We start from the raw sequence: 13,204 nt of genomic DNA on the forward strand, positions 1-13,204 counted from the left end.
CGGAGCTGGAGGTGGCAGAACTAAAGATGCTAAGATTGTCTTTAGGAGTGACAAGAATGGACAGGATCAGGAATGAGGTCATTAGAGGGACAACACAGACAGGAAGGTTAGGAGAAAAAGCTAGAGAAGCCAGATTGAGATGGTTTGGACATGGTGCAGAGGAGGGACAGTGGTAGAAGAATGTTAGAGATGGAGCTACCAGGTAGGAGACAGAGAGGAGATATATGGATGCAGTGAGGGAGGACATGCAGATAATTGGAGTCAGAGTAGTAGATGCATGAAAATCCCTGAAAAAATGGACAAAGCCAAAAGAAAATAACACTAGGTGTTTGGTTAAAAAGGTTGTAACAATAATGGCATTTTTCTTTTCTTTTTTAATAACACTGATTACATATAGTGATATATTTCTTTTGTGTATTGTTCTGTCTAATTAAAGACAAACAGGAGATGCAGTGCCGTCAGCAGATGGCTGGACTAGATAAAGTTATTAGTGACCTGGACAAACAGGAAAAGGCCATTTATACTCGGGTGCGTCCACCACTGGAGTCAGCCCGCCCATTTCAGGACAGTGCTGACCGCCTGCAGGACATGAAGGTGTGTTTTTCACTTCAGTCAAACAAGCCCCAAAAAAACTACATGTGTATACGTTTGTGTTTAAAACGCTGAATGTTGTGTGTCACCTTTAAAGGATATCAGTGCAGCTCTTTACAAGATCGAGCCAGAGAAATCCTCCAAAGTGCAGGAGGCAAAGAGTTTCTTGGTCTCAAACCCAAATTGTACGAGTGCTTCTCAGCTTCACAGCAAAGTAGACGAAGCAAATAAGAAGTACAACAAAGTTGAAGACCTCCTTCAGTGTTCGCAGGAGAAGTAAGGCACTGAATTTTTTTTTTTTAATCTCAGTTTGATACTATTGAACTTTCATAATGATGTCAGCTTTAGTTTTTGCATTAAAAAGTGTATAGGACATGGCTTAAAATGCTTTTATTCTACTTTGTTCCTTATGTTTATTTTATCTCAGATTGAAGAATTCCAACCAGCTGGAGACATCACTTAATAATGGGAAAACGTTTCTATCTTCATATGAGAACAAATTGGCCAGGGAGGAGGTTGCTCCAGCTGACATTTCTTCATTGGAGAAAACACAACGGGAGCTTGCAGTAAGCACTAAAAAGCACTATTACATACCCAAAGTGCAACATATTTGCCTTTGGCAAATATTACATACCCAAAGTGCAACATATTTGTTAGTCACAGTGGGGTTTTTTTTTTCAAAAATAACTTTCCAGTTTTATCTCTTTTATTCAGGATGTTGCTTCAGACCTAAGATCCAACAGGTCTGTGATTTCTGAACTGGAGCAGAACCTGCGCTCTTCAAAAAGCAGCTGCAGCAACATGGCTGCCAAATTCCAGGAGCATTGCCCAGACATTGACAGGCAGGAAGCTGATGTACAGAAACTGAGCAAGCGCTTCAGCAACCTCAACAGGCAGACTGACACCAGGTTAGTGGGTCAAAATAAGAAGGGACGAGAAGGTTTTTGCTGCAATCAACATGAAACATCAGTATGAAACCAATCAATTTGTTTTGGCGTTTCTTGCAGATCTCAAAGCTTGCAGAGAGCCAAGATGGCATACAAAAATTATCGAAATGATTATGACAATCTAAACAGCTGGTTGTCGCGTGTCCCCAATTACGAACCAAGGGAAACTGATGACATAAGACAAGTGGAGACCAAGCTTAAAAATCAAAGGGTGCGTGTAATGCAACAGTGCAAAAAAAATATATACAAACTAAAAATACATACAAAATGTGACATAAAAATAAATAGGTTTGGTGGAAATTGGTTCGGTGTAATGCAACAGTGCAAAAAATAAAAATAAAAAAATAGATACAAAATGTGACATTGTTAATAAATAGGTTTGGTGGAAATTGGTTCTGAAATGTTTTTTTGTTTGATGTTTTATAGAATTTGCTTTCTGATATTGCAAGAAAAGAGTCTGACCTCAACAATGTTTCAAAAAATGCCCAGCTCTACCAACAAGCAGTCAAAGTAAGTTTTCCTGTCACCTACCACCATAGCAAAGTTCTTGTAGCTAAAGAGAAAATAATTAGCAAGATTAATGATATCACTGATGTTTCTTTTAAGGACTATGAGAATGAAACTGAAAAATTCAGGTCCATCCTTGACTTGGAAGATGGACTTGTTCCTCAGACATACAAGAGAAGCAGACTTGAATCTCCTGCAAATATAGTCAAAGCAGAGGTAAGATGTACTACAGAATTTGTTTTCAAGGCAGAAAATGTCAATTACATTACCGTGACAATTTGTTTTTTTGTTTTTTTTAAACTGCTCTGCACAACAGTTAGTTGGTTCAAATGGTTCAGGTTTGATGCTATGCTACAAGATTACCTAATTTTTTTTCAAGGAAAAATATTATTTAACACCAACTTCCTCTGTGTGTAATTGGGTAGTTGACCTGTCTAAAGATTTGTAAGAATGCAGAAAATGTATGAAATGTTTTTACGATGCACATGTGATTTAGTTGGTTTTGTGATTTCATTATTATGAGAATCAATTTATTGCACTTTTTTGTTAACAGGAAGCTGCAATTGAAGCTAAATTTACAGAGGTAAATGCTGTGAATACCCAGCGTTTGCAGAATCTGGAGTATGCAGACAGCATTCTCAGACAGGTAAATATTTTTATTTTTATTGTTGATAAGACAGAATGTTATCAACTTCAGTAACACACAATATATAATCAAATGATCAAATGACTTAACCTGATAACCAAGTCGATTTATTTAATTTGATAGCAACCGGAGGTGTCTGTAATCCAGGCCACAAATGTCAAATCCGTCCATGCTGCCCCAGGTGGAGAGCCTTGGAGAGTCAAGAAACAACTGGACGATGAAGTCCAGAGGAGGGAGCAACTACAAAGAGAAATTGAAATGATACAGACCGACATCTATGTCCTCGAAGGGCAGAAGCCCCAGGACACAATTGTCAAGAAGGAGTTAATCAAGAAGGTTGCCGATCCCCAGCTGGATGAGGAGATTCACAAAGTGCAGCAGAAGCTATCTGAGGAGCGACGCACAACCCATGTTCTAGAGAATGACCTCGAGGTACTCAAGCTGAAGTTGCGTGGTCTTGAAACAGAAGTGAAAGAAGGAGCACAGCAATACACCGTGAAAGAAGTCCTGCGTATTGAAAGAGATCGTGGTCAAGAGGATGAAATGCGCAAGCTTCGAGAGGAACTTGATGAGCTAAGAAGGCAGAAAATGATCAAAGACAACGAGCTGGTAGAGATACAAAAGCAGGTCACTATTCTGGCGGAGGAAAAGAGCAAGGAGCAAGAGGTTATTACCGAGGAGGAGGTGATCAAGGTTCAGAATGACCCCCAGCTTGAGACAGAATACAGAGTTCTCTTTGACAGAAAGCAGAAGGAGATGGATGGCAGGAAGCAGCTGGAGGATGAACTGCAATTTCTTCAAGAGAAGCTACGAAGGCTGGAAAAGGAAAAAGCCATGGCAGAGGAGAAAGTGTCCATCAAGGAGGTATTGAAAGTTGAAAAAGATATGGCCTTTCAAAGGGAGGTAGAAAATCTTCGGCGACAGTACGAAGATGAGAAGACCAAACGAAGATCATCACAACGTGAAAAAACTGACCTCCAGAGGAAAATTGCAAGTCTTGAAGAGGAGAAGTCTAAGGTGATTATTCAGGAGAAAGTACGAGAGATTCTCCGCCCTGACCCAAAAGCCGAGAATGAAGTAGCTAACTTGCGGCTTGAACTTGTGGAGCAACAAAGGCGCTTCAAAGATTCAGAAATTCAGTATAGATCTCTCCAGGATGAACTGGTAATGTTGAAGAACAGAGGGCCACTAGTGGAGGTTAAAGAGATGATAAAAGAAGTTATCAAATACAAGACAGACCCTGAGACTGAAAGAGAACTGGAAAGACTTCGCAATGAAATAGTAGACAAAACACACCAGACCGAGAAATCTGAAATGGAAATACGCCAGCTGAATGATGAAATCCAAAGATGGAAGAACACTAAACCACAAGTGCAGACCAAAGAGGTAGTAAATGAAGTGTTGCAGTACAGAGAAGACCCTAAGACTAAGGAAGAAATTGAGATTCTCAAAAGAAAACTAGCTGATGAACAGGAGAAACGCCTGGAACTTGAGAGAGAACGATCAGCCCAAGAGGAGAAGATAAGACTCAGGAAGATCGATCTTTCGCAGGTGCGTCAGAAGATTGTTCAGCAAGAAGTGGTTAAAGTTGAGGAAGACCCTCTCCTTAGGTCAGAGTGCGACACCTTTTCACTCAACATTAGTAACGAGCAGAAACAAAAGGAGACCCTGAGAAATGAGCTCCACCAACTTCAGAGACTGAAGTCTGACCTGGATTTACAACTAGAAGAACTGGAGCGTGAGCGCAAGTCGAGGCGTGATGCAGAAATCGAAATTCAGAGACTTCGCATCAGACTTACTGAATTGGAGATGCTGGACAAAGAGAACCGCGAGAAGGTGACTGTTAAACAGAAGGTTGTCCTGCAGCAAGATCCGCAACAGGAAAAAGAACACTGTATTCTTAAACTGCAGCTGGACGAAGAGAAACACAAGCGTATCTTACTGGAGAAGGAGCTGAACGCTCTCATTCAACAGCAACTCACCCTGGAGAAAATAGATGTAAAAGAAAGAGTTGTCCGCACCGAAAAGGTTCAAGTTGAGAGGGACCCAGAGGCTGAACTTGAGATTGAGAACCTAAAAAGAACACTGGAAGAAGAAAAGAGGAGAAAACGAGATCTCGACCTGGAACTGTCATCCATCACCTCCAAGCTCTCTGACATGGAATTTACCAACACTAAGTCAACTAAAGAATTAGATTATATACGTGACGAAAGCAGCCGCATGCAGCAAGAAAACCAAAGGCTGCAAAACGAGATACGCAAGCTTCGGTCAGAGATCGAGATCACTAGCAAAGAGACTCGTCTTATCACAGAGTCTGCGCCACGAGAAGAAGGAAGAAACCTGGAAATGAGACTTGACTCACTGCAGAGAGAACTTGTTGATTTAAGAGGTGTGACCACTCAGAAGGATGAAGAAATCGAAAGGCTCCAAAAGAACCTGTCAGCTGTAAGAATGAAGCGGGAGCAAAGAGAGAGTCATCTGCGCAGATCCATTGCTGTCATCGACCCAGATACAGGAAAAGAAATGCGACCTGAAGAGGCATTCAAGCTCGGCCTGATCGATTGGAAAATGTTTGTTAACCTACAGAGCCAGGAATGTGACTGGGAAGAGATTACAGTTAAGGGCCCAAAGGGGGAATCTTCAGTTCTCCATGACAGAAAATCTGGAAAAAAGTTCTCCATCGATGATGCTCTGCGCCTTGGCCACATTACAAACCATCAACTTCAGCAATACATTAATAAAGAAATCTCCATTCAGGAATTTGGTATCATGGTGTCGGGGAAGAACCGATAAAGCCATATGTTTTAAGAAAAGGCATTTTGTTTGAAAATGCTAAGCCCTATCATTTGGTCAAATGCCTGTTGCTTTCTATTCTATATCTTCCAAGTTTTTAGTTTATCATAAGTTTTCTTTTATCTCACCATGGATAGAGCTTGGAGACATATCGTAAAAAAAACCTTCATATAATTATTAAATCAATGTTTTATATAATACTGTGGGTAACAATATTTAAGCTAAACTTTAATTTCTTTGATCGGTATGAGGTTTTTAAATAGCTTTGAATTGCTGTCATTGCTGAAATAAAATTTAAAAAAATCTTGATGATTTATTTGTGACTCTTCCAGGTATGTCAGATATGTGCAATAAAAGTTGAATCAAGAAGTGTGTGCATTCTTTTTCATCAAAAGAAAAGTTTAGTTTCGATTATTTTATTTCTTTATTTATTAAATAAAGGGAGGAAAAATGAAAAAATAAAAACACGCTGGGCCTTTGCAGATTTTGTGTTTGAGGTATATATATATATATACACTATATTACCAAAAGTATTCGCTCACCCATTCAAATGATCAGAATCAGGTGTCCTAATCCCTTGGCCTGGCCACAGGTGTATAAAATCAAGCAAGTCGCCGACTTTCTCGCGTTCTTTGGAGTGATGAATCACGCTTTTCCATCTGGCAATCTGATGGACGAGTCTGGGTTTGGAGGTTGCCAGGAGAACGGTACATTTCAGACTGCATTGTGCCGACTGTGAAATTTGGTGGAGGAGGAATTATGGTGTGGGGTTGTTTTTCAGGAGCTGGGCTTGGCCCCTTAGTTCCAGTGAAAGGAACTTTGAATGCTTCAGGATACCAAAACATTTCGGACAATTCCATGCTCCCAACCTTGTGGGAACAGTTTGGAGCAGGCCCCTTCCTCTTCCAACATGACTGTGCACCAGTGCACAAAGCAAGGTCCATAAAGACATGGATGACAGAGTCTGGTGTGGATGAACTTGACTGGCCTGCACAGAGTCCTGACCTGAACCCGATAGAACACCTTTGGGATGAATTAGAGCGGAGACTGAGAGCCAGGCCTTCTCGACCAACATCAGTGTGTGACCTCACCAATGCGCTTTTGGAAGAATGGTCAAAAATTCCTATAAACACTCTCCTCAACCTTGTGGACAGTCTTCCCAGAAGAGTTGAAGCTGTAATAGCTGCAAAAGGTGGACCGACATCATATTGAACTCTGGGTTAGGAATGGGATGGCACTTCAGTTCATAGTATGAGTCTTTTATTCCTGGATCCTAATAATACCCCTCATCAAATTACCTTTTTGGTCGGTATTTCCGGATTCCACCTGTTTTTGTAACTCTAGAAGTTACTCTGCCTCCATTATCGTCATGTCTATTCTGATGTCTTACCACTTTAATATAATTCTGGGGAACCCGGGAAAATTGTTGGATAGTATTATCCAGAGGTGGGACCAAGTCATTGCTTTGCAAGTCACAAGTAAGTCTCAAGTCTTTGCACTCAAGTCCGAGTCGAGTCCAAGTCAAGTCTGACAAGTGTCAAGTCAAGTCCCAAGTCCTTACGTTTCTGTTTCGAGTCCTTTTAAACAAAATAATAATATATGTACACAGATACACTTAGGGTTTTGGAGAAAGTATCAAGTCTTGGCGAGTCAAAAGGGCTCAAGGCCAAGTGAAGTCACGAGTCGTTGATGTTAAAGTCCAAGTCGAGTTGCAAGTCTCTTTACATTTTGTCAAGTCGAGTCTAAAAGTCATCAAATTGATGACTCGAGTCTGACTCGAGTCCAAGTCATGCGACTCGAGTCCACACCTCTGGTATTATCTCAGTATTATCTCTCAGATTTTGCTTTTGTCAAAGAATGCGCCCTTTGGAGCAATTGCAGCATTGCAAACTTTTGGCATTGTAGCTGAAGAAATTCTAACCCCATGCCTCCTTGACGTACTTCTGACAACTTGGATTGACTCGGTGGGCAATTCTGGCGTGCCATGGAGTCACATTGCTACCACAACAACTCAATGGGGTTAAGATCTGCTGACTGCGCTGGCCACTCCATTACATCTTCCTCTGTCCAATGTTCTTTTGGCATTATCAATCTTTTCTTTTTTATTGGCCAGTCTTAGAAATGGCTTTTTCTTTGGCGTTCTTGGTGTTTTGCGGGTGTCATTTAATGAAGCTGCCAGTTGAGGACCTGTTAGGTGCCTATTTCTCAAACTAAAGGCCTGTCGTCTTGCTTAGTTGTGCACTAGCCCTACGTTGTGCTGATCTCTGAAGGGAGTAGAAATCTTAAGTTTCTTGGCTATTTCTTGCACAGAATAGCTTGAATTTCTAAGAACAACAGTAGACTGTTGAGTTTCCCATTAAAGTTCTGCTTTACTGGCCATTTCAAGAGAATAATCAAACCCACAAATGGGATACTCCAGATACTCAACTTGCTCACAGGAGGACCAATTTTATAGTTTATCTAACCAGCTTCTCTTTTCAGCTGTGCTAACATAATTGTACACTTTAAATAGCCTTTTCATGCAATTAGCAAACTCAGTGTACCATTAAAACACTGGAGTGACGGTTGCTAGAATTAGGCCCCCATACACCATATACACCATCGAATAAGATATACCATTAAAAACCAGATGTTTGCAGCTAAAATAGTTATTTACCACATTAACAATGTATATAGTGTATTTCTGATTAATTTAATGTTATCTTCCTTCAAAAATAAGGACATTTCTAAGTGGACCCCAACCGTTTGAATGGAAGTGTAGCTGATGGTTAACTGAGCTGTACACACACCGCACAGGTTACATTCAAAATCTGTCACATTTTCTTGATTGGACATTGATATTGTGACTGTTCTAAGCACTGAAGCATGTAACAGTGGAACTCTAAACGTTCTAGATCAGTGTTTATCGAGTATTTTCTGCTATGCCCCTCCCTAGGGATTACTTACAGCATACATTTTCCCATACGCTGCAATTAGTCCTGCGATAAATACCAATATTTTCCGGTCTATAAACCGTTACTTTTTTCCCCCCACGATTTGAACCACGCGGCTTATACAAAGATGCAACTGTTCTATGGATTTTTCTTCAGTCGCCAGAGGGCTTTCTAGCAGATGCAAAAACAAGACACACAGGGGAAGTCACGCTAGGTTTTATTTAGCACAAGCAACACAACACACACACAACAGCAAATTATTTTCAAACCCTCACCCACTCATTATGGAAAGCACATGAAGAAGTTCGTATGATGCAGCTTTTAAGTTGAGGGCCATCGATCGGGCTAGCCATGTGGTTTCAGTGCTCAGGAGTAAGATGAACAAAGCTATCAATTACTTTTCTGTTTTGTTCGATCAGCACTTTTACTGCCGTGTTACAGGCACTATTCGGAAACAATCAATTCAGGTATATAAATAAACATTTATGGTACAAAATCTTTCTGTGTTCCTGTGTATCTGGTATATATCTCATTACTCAACCTGGATATCGACGGCTTATAGTCCGGTGCGGCTTATATATGTAAATTTATAGTTGTTTTTCTTTTTAACTTAGTGGGTGCGACTTATATTCAGGTCAGGAAAATACAGTAGTTATATTCCTGCAATCGTGTATATTGGCTGTCAATTATCAGAGTCAGAAACAAAACAAGGATTACTCTTAAGGACACAAAAAAGAAAAGGTACTAGGATTCATTTATAGTCCTATGTCCTGTTTGGTTGATTCAACCTGTTTTGTAAAATTCAACGAATTTTATGGCACAATTACAGTGAAAACACTTGAAATGACTGATTTTTTAATTAAAGAAGAAAAATAACCATTTTACACAAGCACTAAAAGGTTTGTTTTCCTTACCTGATGTTTTATTTGGTCTCCACATCTTGCAAGCAAAGCAACATTTTAAAAACATAAAAAAAAAAAAGAACTTGCACACACACCTTTATTTTTGTATTTCAGTCACATTTACAAATTAGGCTGATTCGTTCGGCAGTCCATGTACATTATATCTTTTTGTCATGTCCGCCTGATCTAACGGGTGTATTTCCAATAAGTGGGAAAAATGTGAGAATCTGTTCTGCTTCATCCAGAGCAAAGGTAACGCAGCATATTGTCCAATGTTGTTAATATTTAACAAGAAACTGGCAAAAAAAACAGAGTGGTTGAAGGACGTGTCAAATAAATACCTTGTAATGATATTGCAAAGGACGTTATGTTTAATTCTTGCTCCCTGCGCAATGCAGTCCCCACTCCTCCCCACACACAAATTCCCCAGACAAATTCTCACTCCTGCCAACTGACCAAAATTGGCAATGCTTGCATAAAGTGGACAGGTTTTTTTTTTTACAGAACTCCCATATAAACACAAAGCTGAGGATGAAGCATTGGTGTGAGTGTGTTGTGTTTTTTTTTTTTTTTTTTTGGTTTGTTTTTTGCATGGAGGGGAGGGGGGGGCGTAAAAATTTTCTTATTTTTAAGAAATGAATTTCTTCAAAGGGATGCCCAGCAGAGAAAGTTTGGGAACCACTGATCTAAACAAAGATATAAAGCAGAATCTAATTTTACATTAGGAAAACTGGTACACCTCAAAGCTACTACTATCTTGACTTATCAACTGTGTTTACTAACTGGAGTTCGCAGAAATAATTCTAAAAATCTTGCACAAGATACAAATGATAACATGAAAAAATATAATCAGACATATATTAAAATAGGTCTCTTTATCTTCGAAGTCATTGTTTTTTGTTTTTATTTTTTATTCTTACATGTACTTTTTTTCCATAGACTAATACATTTCTGATTCTTTATCCTTTCATTAAGTCACTCCCGTGACTTCACAATTATGAAATGCATACACTTCATATTCTAATTGATTTGAGCTGCAATTGTAAAATCTGTCTCTTTTTTTTACCTTTGGCATTGTCGCTTTATTTTCAATTGCTCATAGTTTACCAATGTAGGACAAGGTCACAAATGCATGTCTTGCAAGTTTTCAAACTGAGAGCAGGTGAACTAAGTCACATGAGTTAAAGTAATTAAATAGTAGTTAAATGTACCCCGGTGTAACCACAATGGCCCTGTCCATTCTTTTTGTCTAGAAATACTGACCCCCAGGGTTTCACTTAAGCCCATCTCTAGTTAAATAGATACAATTGAGAGTAATTTAAGGTAAAAAACATAACACGGTAAATTAGACGTTACAGGTGGGGTTAATGGGAAAAGTGTTTAACATGCTTGACCAGCTGTGCTTTAATTGCAAACCGAAAAACATCTGATCATGTAAATTATAGAATGCTTTAAGCAAAGGGTGGAAATCTTCACGAGGTCACAGAGAATAGGAAACAAGGGATCATAAGAATATGGAACTTCCTCGGCGTTTTCATTAACACACTTCTTACAGTGAAATTCTTTCTGCATGGACTGAACCCACTAGCCTAAATGATCCTGGTACAGGCAATACAGTGCTACCAAAATTATTTTCATCCACTGAGTTGTAGGTAACATGGATGGTGCTAGAGCTCAAAGAACTTGAAAAAAAAAAGAAAAAAAAAAGAAAGAAATACTACAAGTGAGAGTAAAAACATGATGAAGGAGCAACTAAAGAATGTGTGGTCCAGGTGACAAGTCACAGTCATCACTAGTGAATGTAGGCTCTGTAGACTGCAGAAATATCATTATCCGACTGGTCCAGTGCTTTAGCCCTTTTGTACACCTGCAATGGGGAAAACAGAAGAACTTCAGTTGAACTAAGTGGAATTTGCAACTGAACAGTGGTACCAAAAGGATAACTAATGCCTAGGCCTTTGCATTACTTATCAGAGAAGTTTTTAGATGGATGGATGGATGATAGGGAGGAAGGAAGGATGGGTAGTGTGGATGGATGGATTTATTTTTAATTTATCAAGTGGTGGGGCACACTCTCTGTCCTTCTGCTCCCAGTGCCCTTCCCTGATAACATAAGTGAGTGTCTGACCGCTGTTGGTCAAACGTACAGTATCATCAACATGGAATACCTAAGATTCTGCCATGTTAACTTCTGGAGAGTGATACAAACAGTAGGGCAGACAGTTGATTACAACGCAGAAATCGACAATTTTCAGACAATGTAAGCCTAGTAAGAGAAGTGTTGTGCAGAGATTGAAAAAATTGTATTCTGATACAGGTAAAATGTCTCTTTCCAGAGAGTAGATTTGTCAACAATCATACATCATATAAACACTCCTACATGTGCATGAATTTGCTATTTAGCAACATAAATGTAAAGCCTAAATCAGCATGTGTTCTCACGTTCAGAGGAAGTCCTGAATGCACTGTTCAATGTGCATGGATTTGCTATTTAGCAACATAAATGTAAACATTTTATAATTTGAAATCGGGGCCGCAGAAGAATTTTAATTAAGTTTTTTTTTTTTAAGTGCTTGAAATTTTAACCTTAAAGATATCCTGGCTGTTCAAAAAAACAAAACAGAAAATACAGCCTTCAAAGCTCTGAACCTGGTTCTTGATGTATGACTTTTTTATTTCAGCTTCAATCAGTGAAACACAAATGATTTTGCTTGGGTAAATTAAAATGAGATTGAGTTGACAAATGTGATGTAATATTTTCATGTTGACAAAATTGACTAAACTAAAAATTATTAATTATAATAATTTTATAATGTAGATTGAACTAAAAATTTAACAAGGGGCTAAATGTATTTTTACAACTAATAGCTTACTTACATGGCATTCTAACACTCAAAACACTGTTTTACTTCACAAAAAATTATAGTGGCGTGTTATATAATTTTATAATGTAGATTGAACTAAAAATTTAACAAGGGGCTAAATGTATTTTTACAACTAATAGCTTACTACGCTATTTGACAAATTGACCAGATAATTCCCACTTCTATCTTCAAACTGTTTATTCTACATACTGACAATTGTCCCTTACTGTATTGGATCTCCAGGAACATGTCCTAACTCCTAGCTGACACACAGCTCTGATTGGCTCACAATGTCCTTTGTTTCTCCTGTTTGCATACGGAAATGGGAACTGATGGGCACTTCATCCAGACAATATATTTTTATATTATTTAATTTTATATTTATTTTATTAACTTCTGACAATACACTCTGTGCTGAAAGTTTAGTGGATATGTGCTTGACTACTAAAATTTGCGCATGCTGCCTGGAAAGATTCTTTAAGGTGTCCAGACAGCATGCAACCATAACATTTTTTTTTAAGGTGGGCTGTTCTTTAATTAAGGAACCGCTTGCGGGTCCTGCTTATTGTAATTATTCTAACTGAATAAGCTAGCTTTTGTTTAAGCTTCTTTTAGCGCTTCTGTCACAGACAACAGAACCGTTTCAATGGAGTGCCAGGTTTTGAAACCAGATTAGTTGGCTTCAAGGAGGTTGTTTTGGGAAAGAAGAAGTCTGCCCTTTCACTAGTCCTAGAAAGAAACAGGAAGGCTGAGACCAGCCAATAGTTCTCCACTTCAGTGGGCATGAGAGTAGATTTTTTTTTGAGCACCATTACACTAGCCTGTTTGAATACAGTAGAAAATACTTCTGATGTTAGTGAAGCATTAATCACATTCATGATTAGTGCTGTGATCAGGGGCTGCAGGGGCTACAGATTGCAAAAGGCTGGATGGTTCAGCCTCTCTGTGACAGAGATAAATGAATGAAACCTTTCTCATTGGCCTTTACAACACAATCCTGGATCCTTATCAGATATGATAA

The 13,204-nt window shown here is 39.0% G+C and overlaps 2 protein-coding genes across 2 annotated transcripts in view; one reads left to right on the top strand and one right to left on the bottom strand.

Annotated features, from left to right (window-relative positions):
- Positions 1-5,850, top strand: part of ppl (periplakin) — a 20,641-nt gene extending 14,791 nt beyond the window's left edge. The window contains exons 14-22 of the mRNA XM_008329186.3: positions 437-594; positions 689-867; positions 1,019-1,157; positions 1,306-1,499; positions 1,599-1,749; positions 1,965-2,048; positions 2,145-2,261; positions 2,599-2,691; positions 2,815-5,850. Coding sequence (XP_008327408.1) covers positions 437-594; positions 689-867; positions 1,019-1,157; positions 1,306-1,499; positions 1,599-1,749; positions 1,965-2,048; positions 2,145-2,261; positions 2,599-2,691; positions 2,815-5,484 — 3,785 coding nt within the window. The 3' untranslated portion in view covers positions 5,485-5,850. The remainder of the gene's footprint in view (positions 1-436; positions 595-688; positions 868-1,018; positions 1,158-1,305; positions 1,500-1,598; positions 1,750-1,964; positions 2,049-2,144; positions 2,262-2,598; positions 2,692-2,814) is intronic.
- Positions 5,851-8,617: 2,767 nt separating this feature from the next.
- glyr1 (glyoxylate reductase 1 homolog (Arabidopsis)) overlaps positions 8,618-13,204 on the bottom strand; it is a 29,757-nt gene continuing 25,170 nt past the window's right edge. The window contains exon 16 of the mRNA XM_008329187.3: positions 8,618-11,199. Within this exon, the coding sequence (XP_008327409.1) occupies positions 11,112-11,199 (88 nt within the window). The 3' untranslated portion in view covers positions 8,618-11,111. The remainder of the gene's footprint in view (positions 11,200-13,204) is intronic.

Source organism: Cynoglossus semilaevis, chromosome 17 (assembly GCF_000523025.1).
Source record: "Cynoglossus semilaevis isolate Cse_v1.0 chromosome 17, Cse_v1.0, whole genome shotgun sequence".
Taxonomy (NCBI): Eukaryota; Metazoa; Chordata; class Actinopteri; order Pleuronectiformes; family Cynoglossidae; genus Cynoglossus; species Cynoglossus semilaevis.